Source organism: Anomalospiza imberbis, chromosome 5 (assembly GCF_031753505.1).
Source record: "Anomalospiza imberbis isolate Cuckoo-Finch-1a 21T00152 chromosome 5, ASM3175350v1, whole genome shotgun sequence".
Taxonomy (NCBI): domain Eukaryota; kingdom Metazoa; phylum Chordata; class Aves; order Passeriformes; family Viduidae; genus Anomalospiza; species Anomalospiza imberbis.
Window position 1 is genome coordinate 55,014,757 of NC_089685.1, and position 26,010 is coordinate 55,040,766.

The window sequence follows — 26,010 nt, forward strand, 5'->3', positions numbered from 1 at the left end:
AAAGACGGAGAGAAGGTGGAAGAATGTTTGTCTTTTCCGATAAGGAGGCAGTAATTCTTTATGGGCCCCCATCATTGTCATCTCTGTGTGAAGAGTTTCTTCACTATCTCATCTCTTGCTTGAGCTAGTAAAAAAAACCCCACATACATAGGCTCTATTTTAACTACATAACTACATATACCATACTATTAAAATGTTAATACAGCACTTCTAATCAATATAACATAATACATATAGTATTCAATTTAATATTTGCGAAAAGCCAATCATAAAATATGCATTTTTCACAAGTCAGGCAGTGAGACTTTTTATAAATGGATGTGACTCATGCTAACAAAATTGTAATTATATTGATAATTTTGGGAAATAATTGGAAAAGTATATGTGATTAGTGTTATGAAGCAGATGGGTTTCTTCAAGAATACATGTGGGAAACAGGATGCAGGAGTTGGATTCGGCATTGGGAATGGAGGAAGTCAGGAACTGACTCCCAAACCAAAACTGGCATCAACTGAAGTTAAAAGACAACTCCCAGAGCAGGATCGACCTTGAATATGAATAAAGTTGGGACCATTCCAGACAGGGAGTCTAAAATAGTGGTCTTATCTATGAAATAAATAAGGTTTAATTGGAACATAGTGCTTATTTATATAACACCAAGCTCAATGCACACATGCCACCTGCCAGGTTATCCAGAGGACATGTGAGAAAGACCTTCGGCCTTCCTCCAAGAAGACCCCGAAGAGACCAGAAGACCCCATAGCAACAATGGGAGCATGCGCCCTGCAGCAGAGTGACACACATTTCGAGAAGCGAAAATAGGAGGAGATTTATGGGAACTATTGATGAATATGTATCAGCATACAGTATATAAGTTGTGTTTGGATCCTTCTGCCTTCGTACAGGAGGCAGGGTGGGAAGCCCTCCCCGTACCCCGATCGATCAGTTTTTGTTTATGCTTCATCCAAACCACTGCCAAATTTCTTTTCTGTAACTATTGAATTATATCTGATTGTATTATTTCATCTCAATTAAAATGGCTGACCTCAAATAAAACTGCTGCTAAGTTTTAAGTTTGTGGTTTATGGAATTGGACACATGGGTCCTCATTCATAACAGACTCAATGGCCCATTAACAGAAAATATTTCCTGGACGGAAGATGGGTCCTGGAAGAGATAAAGAAATCTGCCCCACCTCTAACAGCTGGCAATAGAATACACACCCCTGTCCGCATCTAAAAAGGAAAGGAAAAACAAAAAACAAAACAAAACAAAACAAACAAACACAAACAAACAAACAAACAACCCACCACTAAACCTAAATCAAAAACAAAGACAAAATTAATTGCAGGACGAAAGAGCTGGCAGACAGTATGCTCTTATCGCTGCAGATGGATGGCGCTAATAGGAAAGCCGGTGCTGTGGAATGCGTCCACTGATAGCAGCAAGGAGGAAAGAGCGCTTAAAACCACTGTGCCCCTTGCCCGAAGGCTCCCAGCCTCCCCTGTACTTCTTCCAGGCTTGGGAGAACACTTTCTCCTAACTATTTAGCTCTGGAAATGGGGAGTGAGAGGCGCGCTTTGGCGGCGGAGGGGCGTTTCCGCGTCCCAGGCCGCTGCAGGAGGCGCTCCCTGAGCGGCCCCGAGGCGCTCCAAGGCGGGCCGGGAGCAGGACTACATCTCCCGTCATCCCGCCGGGCGCCGCCGCCATCTCGGCACCGGCAGCCGGGCCGGGCCGGGCCAGGCCGGGGTGCCCGCATTCGCCGCTCCCCGCTGCGTTCCTCGGGCCCCGCCGCGTTCCCCGCTCCCTGCCATGAGCTGGGACGGCGCCGGCGAGGAAGTCCGGCTCCTCCTGGACCTGTGAGTGCCGCCCCGACACGCTGCCGCCTGCCCGCCCTGCGAGGGGCTCAGGGAGGGGGACAGGGCTCGCAGGCCGGCGGCGGCGGAGCGGCTGCAGCGAGTGTGGGTGCTGGCAGGGTTCGGCAGCGTTCAGGAGCTGCGGCAGAGGTGGCGGGGGTTGTCAGAGGTGCCCCTTCGGGAGGAGTTACAGGGCAGGTGACAGGGAGTGACACGGGTGACGAGGTTTGGCAGGGAGGTAACAGGATGTGATCCTTGACAGATCCGGGTGCGGAGGGACGGCTGAGGATCCCTGGCTTCACCTGGCCCCAGAGAATCCGCTGAATGGTGCTTTGCTCTGAGTTTTTCGCCATGTTGATACCGAAATTGGCTAGAAAGCAAATTTTCTAACACAGTTTGAAGTATTAGAAAGCAGGCATTCTTTATTGCATAGCTGGACCTATCTGGAGGGTTTTCCTCTAAGCGAGTATATCGTGACACTTGACAAGATGTTTATTCCGTAGTGCTCATACGTATTCTTTAAAGCATGCTTCCCGGCTAGTACATAAACATCACTTTCCTGACACGCGGAGCCACACTCTAAAACTCAGAGACAGAGTGAGTTTTAAAGTAGGTATGTTTACTCGGCCGGACGCATGTGGGACATTTCCCCAAATACATGCGTGCCCCTTGCTTACACCCGTGTTCTTTTATCCCCTGGAGTGTTACATATGCATTAAGTTTCCCCATGGGTCATTTCCTGGCTCCCCTCCCTCTCTGCTCTTTATGCTAATCAGCTTGTCAGTCCTCTGCACCTGTGCAGCTGTCTCTGGTGTCCCAGGCTTCGGGGGTCGTAAAAGGGATGAAGTAAGAATGGTCTTCTTCAGGCTGACTTTCCGACCCCACTGCTTTGCACATGCCCATTGATTCCTTGGTCACGGTCCAAGCCAGGGGTCAGGATCCATCTGTTTCCAGAACATAAGGAGCCCCATTTTTCAGTTGTCTTTACACCCTGTATCCTGTTTTCCATATACATTCTTCCTCCTTATCAGGTCTCTCCTTGCTGCTCTGCACGTAGTCTCTTCCTTTCCCATAGGCCAGGATACGGTATATTCTCATGTAACCTAAGGATGTGGCCCTAAGCAATATCCATTATTTTATATGCCTATTACTATTCAATACCTTCTAATTTCTATGATTAATATCTTCTAGTTCTAACCCCATGTTTCATTCCTAGAACTAATTTGCATACATCCACACTGGCAGTCCTTTTGTGGTCCTAGAGGATCGTCTAAAGGGGTCTCTGGTGGTCACCAAGTGTCCCCAGTGTTGCAAAGGGTTACTTTGCCTTGAACTTCTCTTAGGACTTGTGTGCTTGCTTCTTGTTACATAACTTCGGCACAAAAGCCACTATATTCCTCATTGTCTGTTTATGCACTGGTTCCAGCTACATTTAGCATCATGTGTGTCTAATTTTTTATTATTTTATGTAACTTGCTAGTTAAAAGCTCTATCTTGAAACTCCCAAAGGGAACTGAAAAATTCTATTCTCTGCGTTATCTGTCAATGTCAAATTCCTTTGTGTTCTGGAGGAAGTTAGAAACAGCACAGGAATAAAATATTTCATTTGAAAGATAAAAGAAGAATAGCTAGCAGAGGGTACAGTTAGATTGTTATTCATACCTTAAAGGCACTGAAGATGACATTATAGTTGCCATGGTGTAGCCAATAAGTGTTTTATAGTTTCTTATAAAATAGAATTACTGTGAAAACCTTTAGAATTTAAATGATTAATTGTTTAAACTGCAAATCAGTATTGTACTATGAGAATATCAACCAGCTTTTTGAAAAGAACGTGATTAATAACCATTCAAGCTAAATTTAATATGCCATGGTAAGAGACAGTTGGCATAGCTCACATTGATTTCTATGTATCTGCATTGGGTTTGGAGTATTTTCTGCAGATTTGAACTAAGTAGTTGGTTTGGATTTAGAGGCCCCTTTTGAAGTTGCGTTAGTGAGACAAGCCCCTGCTTTCTGCTCACCATGTTGCACAGATCCTGCCTGTGAGCAGGTTCACATTTGTGGGCTTCAGAGATGATAATAAATGGTGTGTTTATTATCTTTGATAAAAAAAATTTTTTTTAGAGGTAAACAACTATTCTTAATTTCTGCAGTCAGGTAGAGGAATGTTGTATATAGATAAGCTGTTTAATCTCAAAACAAAGAATGTGGATGGTGTAACCTATATGTACTGAGACAGAGCTTGGTACAGGCTTCTCTGTTGATCAGTCAGCTGAGTTCATCTGATTTGTTAAAGAAATATGGATATTGATCTAGTACCAATATCCAACTGTGACAGACAAACACTCTCTAACAGTTTAAAGTTAGAAAGTGTATGTTTATTGCGATGGCCGGGCAGCATGCGGGATAGCTCCCAAATACACACACTGCACCTTTCAGATGATTACAGAGTCCTTTTAGCCATACAAGCATTGAATACCCAAAATACAAATACACATTCATCATTTTGGTACACCCCATCCTCGCTTCGTATGCTAATCATTTCAAAAGCTATTAAGCATACATAGTTTGTTCCTTGAAATGGGTCAGTGGGTCCCTTTCATGGGGAGGGGTCCCAAAATGAGGAAGTAAATGAAGTCTTCCTCATTCTGACCTTTCTACCTTTTCAATGCAAATATGACAAATGAACTCTTGGTAGAACTCCCATTCCCTGTCTTCAGTTGGTTTCAGAACAGAGGAGGCCCACAGTTGTCTTATGTTCCTAAAAGCTATTTGTCAGTTTCTATATTCCTCATTACAAACCCAGCTAACTAAACATTGTGTTGACAAGCAATCAATTATTAGTTAACTACTAACTCTTAACTTCATCAAGGCCTACTCATTTATTTTAATTAACTCTAGTAAGGCTTATCTCTAACTAAAATCTTAGCTCCTCTAAAACCTCTAAATTCCTTAAAGTTTATGTTTCACATCCAGCAGTCAGTGAGGTTCTGTGAAGGCACGGAATTCTTGCACATCTCTGCAGGAATAAGTTAAAGGTGATCCTGGTGTGTGCTTGGGTATATAAGGGTGTCTGCAGGCAAGGCCTGGGTTTAACTGCCCAGGTTCTGCTTGAAATATCTCCTCCATACGGCATCCTCTGCAGTGACCTGCTAGAGGCGCTCGTCCTACATGGTATGAACTTCAGTGGTTTTTTTAAAATGTGCTTCCATGCTGGAAATCTTGCTTCTTTCCTACCTTAAGTCTGCGCTACCCTTCAGATTTTTACAGCATTAATATTTTGACCTCTTTAAAGTTTTTATTTGGTGTGAGACAAAGTTTTGTTGCAAAACCAGTTGCTTGTAGCTGTGAAATACAAAGTTGTGTTTCATGTCAGGTAAATAAAGGCAACCTGTGTCATTGTAATTGTGAAATGTATGGAACATGGCCATGGGACAGTTATAAAAATGGGTGCTAATAAACAACCGAGGAAAGCATGGAAGAAGGCTTTTGAACCAATCTTTTGTTTGCAATTAACTATTTTAAGTCTTAAGCTGCTTTGTAATAAGAACTTTTGAATTATAACTTTAGAATGTTGCTTTGTATTAAGTATTTTTAAACTGTAGCTTTAGAATGTATAAAGGATTTAAACAGAAGAGGGAAGTGAACCTATCCCAAGTTCCTAACAAAACGGTGAAAATGTCCTGGAAAAAGAAGATGGACATCAACGTCACTGAGTAATGATTTCAAAAAGGGAAGCTGGACATCACTATCTTAGATTAATGGTCCTAGAAAATAGAAGCTGGAGCCCACATCTGGAAGCTGGACCCCACCATCTGAGCTACACATCCTGGAACGTACATCCGGGGATATTGAAACCTGAAATAGATGACAGTAGAGTATAGAAATTGGAAAGGAACCAAATATCACCATCATAGATTTATGATCCTAAAGTATAGAATTATGATGTCAAAAATTGGAAATAGAAACTGCTGAGAAAAGCTTATGAATAGGCATGAATATGATCAATGAATACCAACCAGCCCAGCAATCAGTGTGCAGTTGGAGGGGAAAACCCCCACCACTGTATCCAGCGCTGTCTTTGCTCATAAGTTACCAAATTAATTAATAAATTGAATTGCTGCTTGATATATTGGCTGAGTCAGGCTTCTCATTTCTAACACAGGGACTCCAGAGCTGTGATTATATGCTAAATTTAATTTGGCATTACTCCAGGCTGCTGCTGCCCCCTGCACTCAGCCACTTATCCTGGCAGTGTTGTTTCTGTGTCCTCAGAGTTTTACTCAAGGGGATTTTCATTCAGATCAGATGCTGAACAGCTCACACTGCAGCTGTGAATTTCAGAGACAGCTTGAGGAATGCACAGAAAAAAATGGTTGAGGGGCTGATTTTTGCCTTCACTTACTTAGGGAACAGTTTCACAGAAGGATCAGCTTGATCCCAAAGGGCAACAGCTGAATCAGTGGTAACATGGAACAGCTGGCACTGATAATGTCTGAGGGAACCATAACTAGATGCAGAAGATGACAATTTATGGCTTGATTGTTGTAGTTCTACAATGTAATGCCTCTTTTTGACTGTACTGTAACTTTCCTTTATTTCAGATGCCTTCAGTGTTTGACAAAGAACCTTTCCAGATACTCTGCAGATATTAAGTCATTGCCACCCAATATAAAGGATAAATTGATTAAATTAATGAGTAGGCAAGGGCAAATTACTGATGGAAATATCAGTGAGGTAAGAATCCATTCAAAACCATACTGTCTGTTTTGGGAGAGGAAAGCAGCCTCTCTTGCACACCTGACTGTTCTTGAGTGTAGTGTGTTTCAAGATGCTCATTCATGATTTATTTTATATATATGTTATATAAAGGATTTCAGCAGCTTGTTAGAATTATGTTGGTAAAATTCTGTTGACATTAAGCACACAATCTCCATATAATTTATTTAAATTTTGGTTCCTTGAAATGTAATGATGGCAGAGCTAGGAATTTATAGTTCAAATTCTCCCATCCCTTTTGCACACTGATGTGTGTCAGTGTTTCAATATGACCCCAGTTAATGACATTTCTTCAGCTGTAAATTCAGGGGCATGTCTGTTTTGCTGTTTATTTACTGTTATCTTGTTCAGCCTCAGAGGGAGGCGTGAGAATTGAAGGAAGCTAAAGTTTGGCATTGGTGAAACAGAAAATGAATGACTCCCTGTGCATTCATGCTTTGACTTGTAACTCAAGAGAAAAATAGTTTCTCAGAGTCATGATAGTAGAGCCAAGACTAGAGGCAGAAACACTGTGGAAAACGTACAAACAAAACAATTCAACTTTAAATAAAATGATTTTGTGCTTACACAAAGTAAGTGTTTGAGTAAAAATCAAGTTCTTTGGAAAAAATTGACTGGAAAAAATCTGGTTTAGGCTAGCTTTTCAGTAAGGAATAATTTCAAAACATCATACCAGATTATATAATTAAAGCCATGTGATTGTGTGTGTATGAATGCACAAAATCCATTGGGCTATTTTTAGTCTGGAAATAAACTAGAGGCTTTAATTTACAGATGTTTATGCTGTCTATTCGTAAAGTCTCCTCTGTCTTCATTTAGCAGTTCATCAGTGCCTTCTTTTGGAGCCTATTTTCCATGTGACCCTGGGAAATTCTGCTCTGGTTCTTTTTTCATGTGTTTTTCCTTACTCTATTCCTGCAATTTTCTGCAATTATATCTTTAGTTGTCATCATTTTCCCTGGGCATATTATACCTTAGCTTTCTTTGCTAGCAGTTTCCCATTTGTTTTTATTCCTGTCCTTCATGTCTTTCCTCTGTTTTTTAGGGTTTTTTAAAAGAATTTTGCTTGAAGTTAAATTTCAATTGAAATTCTGTTAATCTGAATTTTTGTGCATACTTCTGTTTAATCTCTTACCTCCCTATTCTTGTCCAAATTTGTGTTACCATGCATCTTTTCCCTCATTACTTTGCTTTTTTGCTTGTAGCAGCCATTCACATGCATGCCAAACTCCTTATTCTAAATCACTTTTACCATAAAGTTTTATAAAGCCATTCAGCATGTGTCCACAGAATATAAGCCTGTATTTTTAAATTTCTTTCTTCTGTGTGCTGCATCCAGACAACCCTTTGTCTATCTAAAAATCTTATATATTTGCAAAACAGCCAGTTTTCCTTGTAGTATCTTTATTGTACTTTGTTTGAGTGAACAGCTGGACCAATTGGCCTTTAACAAGCCTATCAACTGTGCTGTTATCTTTGCTAGTTTATGGAAATTTATGTTTCTATCCCTGGGAGTTAAGGATGGGAGTGGCAAGCTGAAGGGGGTATCTGGCTATTGTTACTAAAATCTAAGGCCTTCCACTGCTTTGGGTCTAACTTCCATAAATGTTCTCTTGGGAAAGGTTTCACAAAAATTCCAGTCTGGGTCTTGTGGGAGTGAAAGATCCCATTTAATGAGGATTTGGTACCTCTTCATGGTATGGTGATAAGAGTGCTTGTTTATGAGCAAAAGAGTGTGTGTGGGTGAGAAAAATACTTTAGGGGAAAATACCTTCCAAGTATCACTCTTGCCTGTTATGCAGGTTGAAGTTTTGATCCAAGTCAGTATTTTTTTTTTTTTTTGCACTGCAGATTTCTGCCCCCAAAGTTGTGCTAAAAAGTGTGAGGGCATTGTATTGGGTACACATGTAGCAAGTGAACCACCGAGATTGTGTACAGTTCGTGCTGTAGGAGCTGAACTGTTGCACAAATAGACCAGATTTTCTTTAGTTTTTAGTTCCTAGGACTGGTAACCCCGCCCTCTATTGCAAACTTCTATCTGATGTCTAATATTACAAGTATTTGATATAAAAATGCATGTGCTTGATGGCATAGCAGAGTTTGACTGAAATGGTGGGTTTTTATTCCAGGTATTGCACCCTGCTGTGGAGTCTCTGGATCTCCGAGACTGTGATATTTCAGATAATGCATTATTGCAGCTTTATAACTGCAAGCAGCTGAAAAAAATCAACTTAAATTCTTGCAAGGAGAACAGATTTGGAATTACTTCAGAAGGTGTGTTATCTGTGCACAGATAACTGGGATCTTATTTCTGACTTATTTTTCTTGTTAGATTGGAATAAATTGCAAAGAATATATCTAGGGTAAATATTGCTTAAAAAAATCCCCAGTGCCACCCCAGTAGTAATCAAAAGTCTCTCCAGTGGTGTAAATTTCAGGCCTAGAGCACTAATTATCTTAGGAGAGAGCTATCAGGTTACTCTCCTGCTAGATTTCTGCTAAAACCACGCTATGCTCAACATGTTTTCCACTTTATCTTAATTATTCCTTCCTCAAAACTTGTTCCAGAGCCTTTGGACTCAGCATGGTGGTTATGTTAGAGAATGAATAACTCTTTCAGGTGCTGTTTCTTTGGCAGGAGTCATAGCACTGGCCTTATCCTGTCCCTACCTGCGTGAAGCATCTTTCAAAAGGTGCTGTGATATAACTGACAGTGGAGTTCTGGCTCTTGCACTCAACTGCCAATTCCTGCAAATAGTGAACTTGGGCAGCTGCTCAGGCATCACGGATGCATCTCTGCAGGCACTAGGAGAGAACTGCAAGTTTCTTCACAGTGTGGACTTCTCATCTACTCAGGTAGCTATGGTGGCAGTGGGCCAATTAACTTCTCTTTGTTTTTTTTTTTTTAAGATTGTCATGATAAAGTTCAAAGGTGATCGTTGTAGCTGTACTCTTGACAAGATTTATGACCATGGTTTATTTCTAATTTCTGCCTCTTAAGGAAAAGGAAAGGTATATTTTTCTTATTAGTGACTGGAAAAGTACATGTTTTGGTATTAGAGCATGTATGGTGAACCAAAGATAAACTTCTGTTAGAATCTACCTTGGGTTTTTTTAAGTATATTTATTTAGCACAATAATTTTCTTTAAGTTGTAAAGTAATCCAAAATATTCCATTCAAAGAAAGTAGAATCTTGGACAGATTATTGCCTGCTTTCTGTTAGGACAAACTGATGTGGGTGATAATCTAGGATGTCAAACAGTACAAGCCCCTAGTAGAAGTAAACACTCCATAATTAAATGATGTTTTAGGAATGATTGTGCTTGTCAGAGTTATATTACAGAGTCAACACTGAAAGAATGACATTTTAAATGTCAGAAATGGCAGAGAAGAGGGTTTAACAACAGTGTTTAGCATGAGAAGGGGGGAGACAAGCTGCAAAAGAAATCCTGTAACATATTTCATAATTACAGGGAGATAATGAAGCAAGGGAAAGGTTTATTGCAGTAAGTGTAGCGTTCAGTTGATGCTGATGGTGAGTAATTATGTTGAATGTGAGTCCAGTACTGAGCATTCACAATGAAATGTCAGTTCTGGAAATCATGTAGGAGGTTCTTATTTTAGATGCTATTCTTCTTTTGATTTTCCAGAAATAGAGTATCAAAAGAGTCTTAAAATTTCATTTGCTAATTTTTATTTATTGACATTTAACTCTTATTTCTCCAAACTTACTTCATTGCTTTTTTATTTCCTTGCTTCTCTTCCTTTATAGAAAATAGCTGTTTCCCTATGTGTATTTTAAATGAAGTAAAAGCTTTGCACATTTTTTTAACTTTTCTGCTATGATTACTTTTTTCCCCAATCCACATTGGTCTAGGTAGAGCAGAAACGCTTTTTAAACCTATAAATTTAAAGTGCTATGCTCTGACCATATTCATGTACCCACTGTTAAATGAGGCAAGGAAGCTGCAGAAATAGCAGTTACACAGTTGGAAGTATCCTTGCAGAAAGCCAGGCTGGATCAGGTGGCAGGAAGATGAAACAGTAGAATGAAAAAAACCCACCTTGGATAATTTTCTCTACTCGTTTAGCTGGGAAGAAAATACTGTAGTGTTAAGTGTATTCACTGACTGCAGGGAGTGAATAAATTAATACAATTTTTGCATCCAAATAGCTGTGTTTGAAAGCATTGAGCTTTAATCCATTGTGGTTTTTTCCTCAGGTAACAGATGATGGCGTTGTAGCACTAGTGAGTGGAACATGCTCAAAGAATTTAAAGGTAACTGACTTAACCTAATAACAAAGGGATGAACAAAAGAAAATACCTGCATTTAAAATTATAATTACTATTGTCAGCAGCATTACTTCTGAGGGAGGGTTTTTACTGACTGACTTTCATTTCTGTCCTCTTTCAAGATCCTTGGAGTTTGTAATAGCAAAGACTTTCCAATAAGACAATGTTCTTTTTACTTTTACCCTACGGTCTCCAAAGTATATTTTGCCAAATCCTAATTTCACTGTTCACTAATTTCACTTGATGGTCTTTTTTGTGCATTTCTTCTTATATGTTGTATTTATTGATAGGTAAGGCAATTTAGAGGAGGGGAAATAAAGTTGGTAATAATCTGTTTCCTTATTCTGCTTTTCATCTTTTCCTAGCATGTACAAGAAGCAGTAATTGTACAGCTGTAGAGAAATGTAGAAAAGAGTAGGGTTTAGTCTAATCTTGAAGAAGTTCTTTGATTTCTTTTAGGAACCATGTCGATAAATAGAAATACCAGAAATTTCAGCAGAGGCTATTTTGGGAAATTTTGGGAAACACCAGTTTGGGTTCTGTTCTCCTGGACAACAAATTGGTAGGAGAATGTCATAGGCAAAGTGATGAGACTCAAACCCCATGGAATCTCACTGAAGAGTTTACTCAGATGTCTTGAGTGGTGTGTATGTGTTGGGAAAACTCACCTTTGATGTTGGAAAAGATGAAAGTTTGACAAGAAGGTTCCACAGATACGGATGCTTGGCAGAAAGCTCTCTGAATGTAGAACCAGAGAATGGAATAGAGGTGGAAGCAAGTTTTGATGTAGAAGAACAATAGATGTCTAAATTGGAATTGCTGAGCCAGTCGTTACTGGACCACCAAGAAAGCAAAGATTAAGTCAAGCTGGAAGGAGGTTTTATGACTAGAGCAAAGGATATGTTGACCACAAATGAAAAATATGTTTTTACCAAGCAGAAATAGGTCTTAGGAAAAGCAGAAAGGTACCATAGGCAAGCATGCCTTTGTGGCAAGTAGAAAAAAGGTGTAAGAATTTTCCACTGCAAGAAAACAGAAAAACAACTTTAAGCTTAAACTGTAACATACTAGCTCGTGTGGTTGGATAGTCATGACCATAATATGGTAATGATAGTAGTTGTCATAGGCTATAGGTAATAGTAAAGGTATTGTGTATGATGCTGATTGGTCGTTATGTATTAAGATACTTAGCAAAGAAAAATATATAATGCGTTGTAATCAGAACTGAAATGGCTTCAGGCTTGCCTATAAGCTGTAGCTGGCAGCTGTAGGCATAGCTCTGTTACAATAATATCTTCTATACAATAAGCAGCATTTTGAAGAGCTGCCTGGAGTCCCACATCTCTCATCTCAGGCTCTTAGACTTTATGTTTTTAGTTTAGACTCTTTACAGAAAAGCTGTCTTATTTTTCCTTAGGGTATTTTCCTGCTCTGTATCGGACCACATATGAGGTCAATGCAGAGAGCTCCTAATTCCTTCTGGTTGGGGATCTCTGAAATGGGTTGGGCAAAGGAAAGCATTGCCTCTAAAACGCTGGGTGCTCTGACAGGCTGTTGTCATTGCTGTTTTCCTGTCAGGAGATCCACATGGAGCGCTGTGTGAATCTGACGGACATCGCTGTAGAAGCCGTCCTTACTTGTTGTCCCAAGATACACATTTTTCTCTTCCATGGATGCCCACTGATAACCGGTAGGTCTAATTACAAGAAGATAATTACTTGCTGATCATACCTTCTTGCTTTCTGAAAAGCACACTGTACTCCATAAGTAATCCCAAACAAATAATAACTTACTGGATAAAATAATCATCATACACTGAGATTTTCAAAGCAAGGTGAGAGTTTTGTTTTGAAATGCGGCAGCAGCCTTCAGAGAGGGGATTTTTTTGTTTGTTTGGAAATTATATTTTTTTTCCCCTTCAGCATGCTGATGAAGACCCAAAGATTTCAGAAAAATATTAGCATCTTAAACCCCTACTCTATTCCAAAAGCGTGGAACAGCATCCATTCAAGGAACAGTGAAATGGAGTAGGACAGCCTATGGGTGTTTTAACTTCCGTTGGTTGGTGACGCTTTACAATTAGGTGGTTGAAAAAAGGACCAAGAGGGTTTGGATTACTACAGATGTATCTGAAATGTGATATTGTGATAGCAAAAGAAGTATAAATGCAGATACAGAATTCCTTTACTGTGTTGTGTGCCTGTTCCAAACACCACCTGTATTTTCTGAATGAATAACAAGAAATTCCTTTGTTCTTTTTCAGATCGGTCCCGAGATGCTTTGGAGCAACTCATCATATCAAACAAAATCAAGCAACTAACATGGACTGTTTACTGATTATTTATCCTGTACATGTGAGTGTCAAGTCTACAGGTGGGAGAGCTCCTACAGCAGACAAGCACCTTGGAAGAACTAGCTGGTGACTTTTGTTCCATCAGGTTGCATCCCTCCTGCTTCCCACTGGAGGTCTCCATTGCCATTCCAGTCCTTGCCTGTGAGCCTGGACTTCCCCATTGTCTCTCCTTGGAGCCCTGTCTTTGCATTGATCAAACTTCATGAAGAGTAAAGTTAAACTGTTAATATTACAGGGCCGTTGCTCAGGCTTCCCTAAGTGCTGGATTTGGCTGCTACTTAGTATCCTTTAGCAATTTAGCTACAAACCCAGTTTAGTTAAATCTGTGTTCCGAGTTTGTATTCTGGGGTGGCACTTGCAGTTAAAAGCACCCAGCCCAAATGTAACATTGACACACAGCAGTGGCTGTGAGGTTGGGAGTTGAATCTAACTAAAATCAACAGCCAGAACTGGTGAATGGAGGTGGCATTAACTGTGATACAAATGTACTTTCAGTAGTAACAAAGAATCTCCTTTCACCATATACTTTTGCTAGATCTGGAATAAAAAACGTAGGTACCTTTCTTCAATATTACTGATGCTGCAGGTTTCTCTTCTTACTTACCATCAAATACTTGCTGGATTTTTACACATCCAAAAGTACAGCCTGTGAATGTGTAAACATAAACTTGCTTTGGAATTGCTATGGTGACTTTACAAATTTCAGAGTAGTAGCTGTGACCAAGAACAGGATTTTATATATGGGCAAATATTTAATTTGCCCTGGCTTTTGCCTGTGTTTCTACATGAAAATCCTTTTAGGGAACAAAACACCGGTAGTCATAAACGTATCTGTGAGTGAAATAGGACCAAATGTAGTGTCTGAGCACATAAATCTCTGGATGGTAGAGTATGTGTTCTGCTGTATGCAGTTCATTATATATCCAGTGGCCCCTAGAAGCTGAAAATACCAATAATTTTATTGTTCAGTTATAGTAGTATTGGAAAATAATTTTTGAACTGTAGAGAGAGTTTATTACATGATGGTGCAGTGCTCTCATCACAGTTATAAGTCATGTTCCTTGGCTTTCTTGAACCAGCATAACCTCCAGTCAGAGTCCTATGATTTCTGCATGAAGCTCCTTAATGCCAGCCATTTTAGCTTTATAAGGGCATGGAGCACACGGGGTTCATCCTCTGGGTCTGGAAGTAGAAGGGTTTAGCTATGGTGATCTAACATGGATTTGATGACATTTGGAAACCTGAAGAGTTTAGGCAGCCATAAGGAATATGTTTACCATTTAACTCTTGCATAGCCACACCTAAGTGTTGCAGAAATAAACTAGTCTTATATTAATCTCCTTAAAGTTCAGGTCTAATTGCATGGAAGGTATTTTTTGTTGCCAATATTAAAGGATATTACGATGTCTGACTATAATGTTTGTTCTTCTGTTGATGCTATGGTTTTTGAAAGTGCAAGTGTATTTAGAAAAGTTGTTCAGGTGTCAGTAAAAGCGTATTTTTCCAAGACCAGCACCTAAAACCCTTACTCTTGTTGCATGGCTCAGTCCAGTGATGGATGTGTTCCTATGATCTCTGTGGGTGTAACTGCACCAGTACAAACCACTGGTTCAAGGAGGAGTTGATTTTTCTACAGTAGCCACAAGCATCTGACAGCTGTCACTGCAGCAAATCCTTGCACCAGATACAGACCTAATAACCTAATCTACTAGGTTTTCTTTCTTTTTTTTTTTTTTTTTTGCTGAGGAGTAGTTTATTGTTATGTCCTGTGGAATGCCTGGGATCAATCAGGGCCCATCATTCCTTTGAACTTTTGGACAATAAATCTGTTGCACTATTTTTGATATCGAATCATATAGCTGTTTAGGCAGCTCTGTGAAACAGTGCTACTGCTAATCTCAATGGCAAAAATGTCCTTTTTCTCCTTGCTAATATAACCTTGGATTTGTCATGTTGAATGCAAATGCAGCTTATATGGGCCCTTAAGTGTGCCTGTAGATTTACCATCTTCCCCTACTGCCTCTTCTCAATGTGTAACTTAGTGGTACATCCTCATCTGGTGCTTAAAAAGCTGTACAACACTGCAATGAGGTAACATTGTAACTTTAGGTTTACAAGTTTAATGTAAGTTACTTTAAATCCTTCACCGTTAGAGCTTGAGTCTGCCCTTACTCAGATTTTGTGTTTTGTATTTGCATAACTCTACTGGAATGTTTTTTGGTTCACAGTAATTTTCAACAAATGTTTACAGACACTGGGTGAAGTGGGAGAAGAACCTCATGGATGTGCTTACTACTTCATATTCTTTATTGTTTGGACATTGTTATTGTTGTGAGCCTTGCAGAATATTCATATATTGTTATGAAGATTAAAGTTTAGAAGTTGGCTGTTTGGATAGTTCTGAAAACTTGTTGGATTATAGAACCGTATACATCTGACTGTGCTCCTAAATCTCCTACTTCATGAACACCGTGGTTTTCTGAGTGAGTACCACACACTTTTTCACATTTGTAAGCTTTCACCACAGCACCTGGCACCACTGCACAGTGGTCTGTGGTGCCGTTATTAGCTCCCCACTACTGCTTGTTCAGTAATTGACTGCTAAAGTTGATACTTCTTGTAAGACTGCTCTGAAAACATTGGTTTCTTCTTCAAATGGCTACAGTTACAGCATCTTACCTGAGGATCAGATTTTTTTTTACCATGTTTCGCAGATGAAACTGGTTCTTAGTTGGCAGATAAAACTGAGAATGATTCTGGAGTTTGTCCAGCATCTCCTCAGAACAGCAAAATAATTATATCAGTCTTATATTCCCTGTTTGTATTTTGTTACCCTCTGTTTGTCTCAGAAGTAAAGACTTCTTCATCCCTCAGCAGCTTTCCAAGGTGACAGATTGCCTGTTTTACCCTTGCAAAGGGTAATGTAGAGAATGTAGATCATTTGACCCTACTCTCAAGGGAATGAAGTTACCCCGTAGCTGGTACTATTTATTCACTTTCCATTTATTAAAGCTTTTACACTGGCTGGCAGTCAAGAAGCAGAGTTTAGATTTGGGTGCAACTCCTACATAATCATTCTGTCAGTTTCAAGGAAGAGGAAATTTTTATTATAGAGGGAAAGGGGGAGATTCAAATTAGTTACTTTGACATTCAGAAGAGATATCCAGAAAAAGAGCAAGGCACTTCAAGTTGAGCATATTATGAGCTAATAATCTAGTGGATAATTTTATGGAGGACAGCAATAATTTTCTATATTTAGAAATTTTCTATAAATAAGCTGCAAAAGCCTGTGGATGCATTGCAGTAGTCCTTCAGCCACAGCCCTCTCCCCACAGCAGTATGCTGGACATCCAAAACATTTCACAGTAATGTCAGCAAGACACAAATACACATGGGAAACATCAAGCATGCAAACTCCTACATGTAAGTTGTCTGTAGATTTGCACTTCAGTGCAGGCCCCTTTGAATACAGTTTGCATGCAGCTTTTACATCAAATTGAGCAAAAACCTCAGTGAGTATGACTGAAATCAGTCCAGTGAAGGTACAGCAAGCTGCTTTACTTTAACAGATAGTGTTCCTTGTTTAATTCCCATTTTCATGTTATATACCTGCAAAATGCCAATCAAGTGAGACAAAATCCCATAGAAAGACAGCTTCAAGAATTATCTAAGCTGTTTGAGGGCTGATAACTCCAGACAGTACTTGATGTTAGCCCATAGTTTTCTTGTCTCGTATGCTCAGGCAGTGAATATTCTATAACTTTGTGCAGCTGACTGCGAATGCTGTGGCTTAAAAACTGATGCCTGCCAGGGTCACCAATCAGCACTTCAGTCTGATAAATCCTGATGCACTTCTGCAGCCAGTGATGCAGACCATCAGCAAGTTGTTCATCATAAAACATATCTCCTAGAACTATGAGGTCCCAGTTGCCAGCCTCTGAATTAATGATGTTCTTAATGGTGATGGGGAAGGGATTCAGGTGGTTCAGTTCACAGTTCAAGATCATTGCCATTCCTGCAACTGAAGAAAAGTCAAAGGAAAATTAAAGTTACATTTTAGGATTTTGCCATTCAGCTCTCTTACATATTTCTGTGACACATCTTTCAATTTCATCTCTTAAATGTTGTTGTTCATCCTATCTAGGGGGCTTCCACAGTTTTTATTATGAGTCAAAATCTAGCATGAAGTGATGAAATTTTATCCTCATTACACCATGACACAGGGAAGAATTTTTCCTAGAATGAATACCAGTGGAAACCAATCGTGGAATTGAAGAAGAATATAATAACTGCCTTAATCTATGGATATACTTCCTTCCTAACTAATGAGTAATTAAATTATGAATAAACTGTATTTGTAAGTCAATTATGGAAAGACAAAGCCTAGAGGAAAAAGGCAAAATCTAGGCCCTGATATACATGAAAGTACAGGAAAATGCTGTGGTCCCACAGAGAAGCCAACTTGCTGCTTGTGCTTGGAGTTCTCATCCAAACCAGCTGTGATGGTGTACAGGCAAAACTGGACAGAAAGTTTGCTGTTTGTTCTAAGGAGCTATGGAGATATATCTGGGCCAAGAGAGGCTGGTACAACCCAGCTTCCAGTACTGGCAAAACCCATTCCTCTTTTTAGCATTCTTAGGATTCTCTTTGGAACTTGAATTTCTCCCAAATGGAGCAAAGAAAAGTGTTAAAGGTGTTTTAAAAATTAGTACGTCTTTACACAGAGATGAAAAAAAGCCTTACTAGGGTCAATGTCATTGGCAAGGACTTGGGATGCACCGCTCATCACAGCAGCTATTGCTGTTGCTCCACATCCACTTCCAAGATCCAGAACTGATCTCCCTTTAACCACTTGTGGATTATCTAAAATATACCTGAAAAAAACAAAAAGCTGTTAAAGCAGTGAACAAGATCATGCAAATTTCTCAGGTTAACATTACACTGCATAAGAGTTTCTTGCCAAACATGCAATGAAGTGTGGTACCTTAACACTATTCCACATGTGCAGCTGCCACAAAACTCCTTATTTGTCTCAGATGATATAAAAATCAAGAACCATAATTTTTCTCCCTTAGTGTCCTCCCCAACCCATAAACAAAAACAAATTCAGCCAAGTAAGCAACATTTTATGTCAATCAGCTCCTTCTCTGACAGGTGAGCTTATCTGTTAAGTAGACACAAACTGGTAAGTAGAATTCTAGGTAACTAGAATTCATCAGAATGCATGAGAAATACTGAAGCAAGGATTTGTAGAAATTAAAAGCAATCTGACTGAACAAACATGATGTGTTCACAGTGAACATGGTGTCCACCCACCAATCTGAAATACTGCTCATGCAACTGCTTGAAAGAAGAGGAATTTCTCCTCTTTCTTTTCCTGAGCCATGCAGATAGAGATGCAAATACTTTGAGACTGCTTAGTGTTGTTCCTGAGTAGCAATGAGAAAAAGAATAGAGCTGTGGTGAGCAGAAAGGGTATCTTCATCTAATTGCTGACACCTGCCAAGAGAAATCCTGAAAAACCTTTAGGCTGGAAGTGGAGAACTGACAGAAGGCAAGTAGCAGTTACTGTTAAATACTATGAATCACATTATAACCATTGCAGAGGGTTCAAAACTTTAACAATTGCCTTGAAATTCAATTTGCTGCAAAGGGGAAAGCCCCAGGTGTCAGGGAGGAGAGCCCTGGGTGAAATGAATTACTGCAAATTGCCATAATTTTACTACCAATTTCCATAACTTCTTGTGAAGTAGAAATAAGAAGGGATTCTACATTTGTGTTATCTTCTGACAGGGAGAGTGATGCCTGACTCTTCACAGAGGGCTAGAGGTAAGCATAGCTTTTGCAGGGGGACTCCAGTGCAGATAACTGCAACAGAAATGTTAAGACTGGTGTACAGTGAGAATGGATAGATGGAAATGTCTGGGCCTGGAAGAAGCACCAGCAGGAATGGCACCAAGAGGCCTAGTAAGCTTGCCAAGTGCAGAACATTTGTGTCAAGGCTCAGCAGCTCAGATGTTTAACAGCATTCCCCTAAGGCCATCACTCCCCTAAGGACAGCCCCTGGTTTACCACCAGGACCAAGGATAGGTGTGGGATCTCCACAGAAGTGCTGTGTTTCTCCTTTCCAGGTGTTCCGCTGGGGTTTGCCATGACTTTCCATTAGTGATGTGTGGAGGGCACAATGTGGCCCTAATGCTGCAAATGCCTTGTTTCCAGGTGAGTGGTTACTGAGTTGCTGTGCTGATTGTGGTGACTCAGGACAGCTGGATGCTGCTGTATCCCCTGGCACAGTGCACACATTGTCTCTGCCCTCCTGGGTTAACGAGGAATCTTGGATTACACCAAGAGTAGCTTGAAATAGGAGACTCCTGATGCTGTGGAAACACCAGTTGTGATAGGAGGACAGTTATGGAAGCAACCATATGTTTTTGTGCTCCCTTTTTACTCTTCCAAATTATGCAACTGATTTCTGACATTTCTTAATATATCAAACTAGTGCATAAACAGTAAGACAGTAATGAAATGCCAGATAATTATTATTGCTACCCAAATATCTGAGCATACAAATAATATGATAACAAAATTAATAGATTAACTAATCTATTTTATATACCCCATGTTTATAGAAGCACTCTAGTTCATCTACATGGCATAGTCAACTCATAATTTAACAGTAAGACTCATCTTTTACCTGGTCAAAACTGCCTTCTTATTTATGCTTTCTTGCAGAAAAACAGTAACGCCCCAATTCAGATTCTTCCCTTTCATCTATGTGGGACTCTGACAGCTTGTTCTCTGCTGTAAAAATTAAGATTTTTTTTTTCTGCTATTCAAGTGAGAGATTTGATTTCACAAAATAAAAGAACTCTAGTTCTTGGGAAGCAGGAACATTAAACACATTTTCACAGTCAGTGGCCAAAATCAAAATGTGGCTTCCGATGTTACTAAAAGCCGCAAAATGTCACAACAATAAGGCTGCTGAATCCTAGATGAGGAGAGTTATTCAGGCTAAACAGCACTCCAAGTGCATCAGCATTAAACTGCTTTTCTCAACAGACCAGAGGCACATCCACACTCCTGTCTGTCTCCAACAAAAAACCCACACACGTTATGACAAAATAAGCAATCCTCTCTTTTGGAGTGATATAATTAAACACCTCACTAGGTTTTGATGACAAGTGCATAGCCCTTCCATGGATCCAAATTCAGCCCTGTTGTCAGCACATGCATGGCCACTGATTATAACAAATTTCTATTTAAAAGACACAAGTTATTTTACACAGCAGGTGCTGGAACTCGCAGCCAGCCAGCAGAGATTGGGACACTCCAGTATAAGCAGAGAGGACGATGGATAATGCACCCGTAATAGGCAAACACACGTCACTAGGAATTGCTACAGAGCCAGGTCTGGCCCACTGGAGTTATCAGCCCTAGTGAATTTTGCTGCATACCTGGAGAGGGCTTGGCCTCCTGGCCAGTAAATTGCCCAGAAAGGGTCCCCATAAGGCCACAGGTCAGGTTTTTCTCTCCAGAACCGGCAGCGAGGGGTGAGGAGGCGCAGCCGGATCTCTGGTGTGAGGTGCCCGCTGTTGGTGACCTCGGTGTTCTCCTCCAAAAACGCCCTCACCTCAGGGTTCAGAGACTTGCCTGTGCTCCAGTGGCAGCAGCGCTTCCAGCACAGAGAGGGGCCTCCCCTCCTGCTTCTCCACACCTTGGCAAGGGTGTTCTGCCTGCCCAAGAGGAGGAGCCACTTCCAGCCATGGAAGGCCATGCTTCCCCAAGGACACCAGCTTTCCTCAGGAGAGCTCAGAGCACAGCTTATCTGAAGCAAGTGATGAGGCACAAAGCTTGAAACGAACTCACAGGATGTTGTTTTTCATGGTGATGGATGACAATTCCTGAAAGGAGAAAAGTGCTACGTAAGTGATACTTCTTTAATGACTTCAAGGCTTTGCACCACCAGGGACTTTAAGAAGAGGAGATCCCTGTGCTCTTGTGCCTTGCCCCTGCCCAGTCTTAAGGCTGAAAGAAGTGGTATTCAATGAAGCAGCTATCAAGAGACCCATTCAGAAGAGTACTCTGAACTTACCCAGTGAGAAACAACCAGTTAGTGGGACAGCCGATAGAGCTAAAAATTGAGTGTGCAAACTTTTAACATGTCTCTCCCTCTGCCCTGAAGATATACACCCAACAATCTACTCCCTTTTAGGGTTCTTCACTGAATCTTCAGATTTTGCAGGAAGACTCTGGCATTGCAGGGCCTGTGGACATAGCAGTGGTTATCAGTAGGTTGCTTGAAGAGACAGCATTAATTACCTGTTTTATAATGGTGATGAATCTTTATACAAAAACATGTTTTTAAAGGCAAGCAATTAAATTTCCTCTCTCTCCCTAAGATTTATCAATCTGCCAGCTCCAAAACTGACAAAAAAAAAAAAAAACCCCAAAACTGCTCTTAACCAGAGTAGTCCCAATTCATTGCATTTCAGTCTGTTTTTTAAAGGATTGGTTAGTCTTATTGTGCAATAGTCTCATGTGGATGCTGTCAGTTGCAGAAGAAAGCAGACCTCCATCCCTGTAGCCCACTCTGGGACACCATATAAACATGTTCCAAGCTGTCTGAAGAGAGAAACTGAATCCAACACATTTAAATTAAGTTTTTAAAAGGTGATACATTCAGACTGGACAGCCTTGTCACACCACTCAAGGTGTGTAGTACACTTCACACAAACAATGAAGGAGAATGAAAGATTGGTATGTCAGAGTTTAGATTCATTTAAGAATCAAGAGCATGGAGAGTGGAGAGCCACAGCACTGCATTGAGAGGCAAAGGAAGAGCCTCTCAGCACTTTATCACCAAACTTTCCTCACCTGCCTTCTCTTGCAGACCCTGGGCCTTTCCTATGCTGATTCTGCGAGTACACTCAGCAAGAAGTGGCCTGAAGGGAGAGGAAATGTTTTCCAGCCTCCCTGCTTAGATCTCCTTCACCATCCATTAGTATTTCTGTATCCTTTTTCCTTCTTCACCTTGCTCTCTAATTTCTTTTCAATAACTCAGACTTCCTTGCTTCAGGACACAGCTTTTGAACCTCCCCTGAAACTGATGACCAGAAAGCATTTCAGGCCTGTTCTTCCACAACAGCAAGACTACAAGTACAAACAAACAAGAAACTGAACTCGTTGTTTTGTAATTGTTTTCTCTCTTCTGCAGTGGTTTTCACAAACCAGCAAAATAATGCATGAAGAAAAAAAAACTTTCATCCCAGCCCCGACTATTTTTCACAAAAGAATCATGGACAACTTCAAGTTGTGCAGGTTGTCCTTAAAACTAGACAAAGGGACAACAGGAAGAATATGCCAGTGAAAGAGTCTTAACACTTTGTATTTATTAGATCGGTTTTTCTTTATTTGTCTGTATCTTTAGAAAAAAAGTCATACATGTTTAGTGGTATTTTTGTTGTGTGCTGGCCTCTGCTTTAAGTACTAGCTTTAGTTTCATCACTTACTAAGACGTTAAGCTGTGAACTTCACACTCTGTTATTTAGGCTGATACTCCCACTAAATCTTTGTTTAAATCATTGGCTAAAGGCTTTATGTTTCTATTACAAATAAATACACACGATCAAACATTTTGCATTTTTCCACACTAGAGAATGCCACTCAGCAGAGTCCATGTAATTAATGAATGCAATTAGCAAATGCCTTCCTTCTTGAAGGCAGAGCTCTATAATCCTCATCTGCCTAAGGGAAGCATGATGTTAACTGCAATCAATTGGAGAGATAAATCTTGTCAGCAAATGCTGTATGCTGGCTTTTCTCCACGAATTGCTGCAAATTAGCAGGGCTGAGATCCTGGAGCATTTATTTCGTGTCACAATGGTTACTCTCCTGAAATTAATCATCAGTACCTGCCAAGAGCTCAGTGCTCAAGATGCCAAACTGAGCTTAAATGCTTAGTGAGGGAAGGCATCAGGATGGACATCCCTGTGTTTGACACTCCTGGCCCATCCATCTTACAGGGAATAAAGTGAGGATGGATAACAGGATGGACATCCCTGTGTCTGACACTCCTGGCCTGTCCATCTTACAGGGAATAAAATCAGGATGGATAACAGGATGGACATCCCTGTGTTTGACACTCCTGGCCCATCCATCTTACAGGGAATAAAATCAGGATGGATAACAGGATGGATATCCCTGTGTCTGACACTCCTGGCCTGTCCATCTTACAGGGAATAAAATCAGGATGGATAACAGGATGGATATCCCTGTGTTTGACACTCCTGGCCTGTCCATCTTACAGGGAATAAAATCAGGATGGATAACAGGATGGATATCCCTGTGTTTGACACTCCTGGCCTGTCCATCTTACACGGAATAAAATCAGGATGGATAACAGGATGGATATCCCTGTGTTTGACACTCCTGGCCCGTCCATCTTACAGGGAATAAAATCAGGATGGATAACAGGATGGATATCCCTGTGTTTGACACTCCTGGCCTGTCCATCTTACAGGGAATAAAGTGAGGATGGATAACAGGATGGATATCCCTGTGTTTGACACTCCTGGCCTGTCCATCTTACAGGGAATAAAATCAGGATGGATAACAGGATGGATATCCCTGTGTTTGACACTCCTGGCCTGTCCATCTTACACGGAATAAAATCAGGCTGGATATCCCTGCATTTGACACTACCGGCCTGCCCCTCTTACTATAAATCAGTGGGCGAGTAGAACTTGGACCAGAAGGCAAAACGTAGCAAAACACATAAGAAAACCTCACCTCCCCCCCGCCAAAAAACCCCGAAACCCTAAACCAAACCCCAATTTCTACGAAATTTAAGCTTTGGGGTGATTTTTTTTTTATTATTTTTAAGGCAGCAAGAGCCGTCCAAAGCCCAACCACCCCGCCCCACCTTGCCCCCGGGGGATGCCAGCCCTCCCCACGCCCGCTCGGCGAGGGAGGCAAACGCCGCCCGCGCCGCGGGCCGAGCGGCCGGGGCCGCCCCGCCGCCATCGCCGCTCGGCTCGCCCGGCACAGCGGCCGCAGGCCTCGGCAGCACGGGCAGCTCCCGGCCGGGGCAAGGGGACAGCCGGGCCCGCTGCCCGGCCCGGCCGGAGCTCCCGGCCCGCACGTACCTGCCGCTGCCGCCGCCGCCGGGCCGGGGCCGGGCCGGGGCCGGGCCGGGCCGCGCTCCCGCCGCCCGCCCGCCCGCCCTTAAAGCGGCAGCGCCGGAGCCGCCGGCGCCTCCGCTGGAGCCCGGGCCGCTTCTCTTCCCCGTCCTGCGGCGCCTGCCCCGCTCCGAGTGCGGACCCCTGCTCGGTGCCGTGGGCTTGCTCCGCTCCTAATGCGTTTGAAAGGCTTTTCCGAAAGGCGTGCGCCAGTGCGACCTAGCCCTGTGTTTAAAAACGCTGATAAAAATCCACGCGGGAAAAGCAGCGATAACACACGTCCCAGCTGAACGGCAGCGAAAATGAGGGGTTTTTTCCCCTTCGCACGTCAGATCGAGGGCGCTGTCAATCCGGTGTGGCCCAGGGGAAGCTCTCCAGCCTCTCGGAGACCGCAGGCAGCGGCCGCCCAGAGAGCGCCCGGTGCCGGCTCTGGCCTCGGGCAAGCGGGACCTCTGCCCGCTCCTCTGCTGCGCCCGTCCCGCCTGCTCCGTCCGTCCTGTCCGTATTTCTGCTGCTCGAAAGATCCCTTCGCTTCTCCCCCCGGACCCTCTCCGGTGTGGACAGGAGAGAGGGGGCTTGCCGTGTTGTTGCTGTCCCTCAGGAGGCAGGTAAGACACACCTACACCTGCAAACGCTGGTGTTTCCTCCGAGACCTCGAAGTGGCCACATTTTCACGTGGCAGTGACTAGGACACATTGGCGTGGGACAAGGAACCAAACCCACCTGCATCCCCTCCAATTCCCCAGTTTCTGAGGTTGACAGAAATCTTCCCTAATGGGCTCACCTCCCTCTGAGACCACTGAGACTCCCCAGCAGCTTCCAACTAGCCTCTGCTCCATCTCCAGTCCCATCTGCTGGGATTTAGGGAATACGAGCAGCTTCTGAAGGTTCTCTACCTTCCTGGTGGGACAAAGTGTACCAAATTTCTCGCGCTGCGTTTTTGAAAGGCTCTTGTGCATTGCCCGAGGTGATGATTCTGCAGCGCTCGGGGTACCAGCGGTTTAAACCGGGCGATTCCTGAGCCCAAGCCTGGGTCTGTCCAAATCTCTGAGGTTACGAGGCCATCTAGTGATCTGCGAGCTTGTTACAATTACAATGTACTCTCCAGGGTCGGAAAGCTGCTTGTAAACCAGGATCTCTTCTTTAAATGCAGGCGATCTGCAGCCTCCCGAGAGAAGTTGACCCCTGCGTGTTGGGCTGTAGAGTGAACAGGACCCAGACAGAAGCTGGTGTCCTCCTGCCACACGAAGGAGCCTGGAATCCACAGACACGTTTAAACTACAGGGATACTTGCATGCCTTTTACTCTTCTGAAGCAGAACCCACACTCAGTCTTTTTAGAAATGATCCCTTGAATGGTATAAACGTGGACCTTTGTGGCTTATTTGGTGTGGACCAAAGCAATTATTTATTTAATGTGGACATTATTTCTTGGAGCCCCTAGGGGAACTGTGAAGTTCCAAAGGTCTTTCGACAGCTCTTGCTGGTCCTCTCCAAGAAGGGAAATATTGAAAACACTCATAGCACCCAAAATTGTGAATAAAACAT

At 41.9% G+C, this 26,010-nt stretch overlaps 2 protein-coding genes across 6 annotated transcripts; one reads left to right on the forward strand and one right to left on the reverse strand.

Annotated features, from left to right (window-relative positions):
• The first annotated feature begins 1,701 nt into the window (after positions 1–1,701).
• On the forward strand, positions 1,702–15,693 carry AMN1 (antagonist of mitotic exit network 1 homolog). Of its 4 annotated transcripts, XR_010999327.1 has the most exons (9): positions 1,702–1,859; positions 6,464–6,596; positions 8,768–8,912; positions 9,277–9,494; positions 10,862–10,918; positions 12,512–12,623; positions 13,197–13,287; positions 13,372–14,342; positions 14,382–15,693. XR_010999327.1 is itself a non-coding variant. In XM_068190923.1 (8 exons), the coding sequence occupies exons 1-7, from the start codon at positions 1,813–1,815 to the stop codon at positions 13,268–13,270; spliced, it is 786 nt and encodes a 261-aa protein (XP_068047024.1). In that variant the 5' UTR covers positions 1,702–1,812; the 3' UTR covers positions 13,271–13,287; positions 15,538–15,693. The 4 variants fall into 4 exon arrangements, 1 of the variants encoding a protein (XP_068047024.1); XR_010999326.1 differs by having other exon boundaries at positions 13,197–14,342; XM_068190923.1 differs by lacking the exon at positions 13,372–14,342 and having other exon boundaries at positions 15,538–15,693.
• ETFBKMT (electron transfer flavoprotein subunit beta lysine methyltransferase) lies at positions 15,000–24,455 on the reverse strand. 2 transcript variants are annotated; one of them, XM_068190922.1, is made up of 4 exons: positions 24,431–24,455; positions 20,741–21,187; positions 18,030–18,160; positions 15,000–17,307 (listed from the first exon to the last, which is right to left on the reverse strand). In XM_068190922.1, exons 2-4 carry the CDS (start codon positions 21,058–21,060, stop codon positions 16,943–16,945), a joined length of 816 nt encoding a protein of 271 aa, XP_068047023.1. In that variant the 5' UTR covers positions 21,061–21,187; positions 24,431–24,455; the 3' UTR covers positions 15,000–16,942. The 2 variants fall into 2 exon arrangements, with proteins under 2 accessions (XP_068047023.1, XP_068047022.1); XM_068190921.1 differs by lacking the exon at positions 24,431–24,455 and adding an exon at positions 22,317–22,535.
• Positions 24,456–26,010: the final 1,555 nt, after the last annotated feature.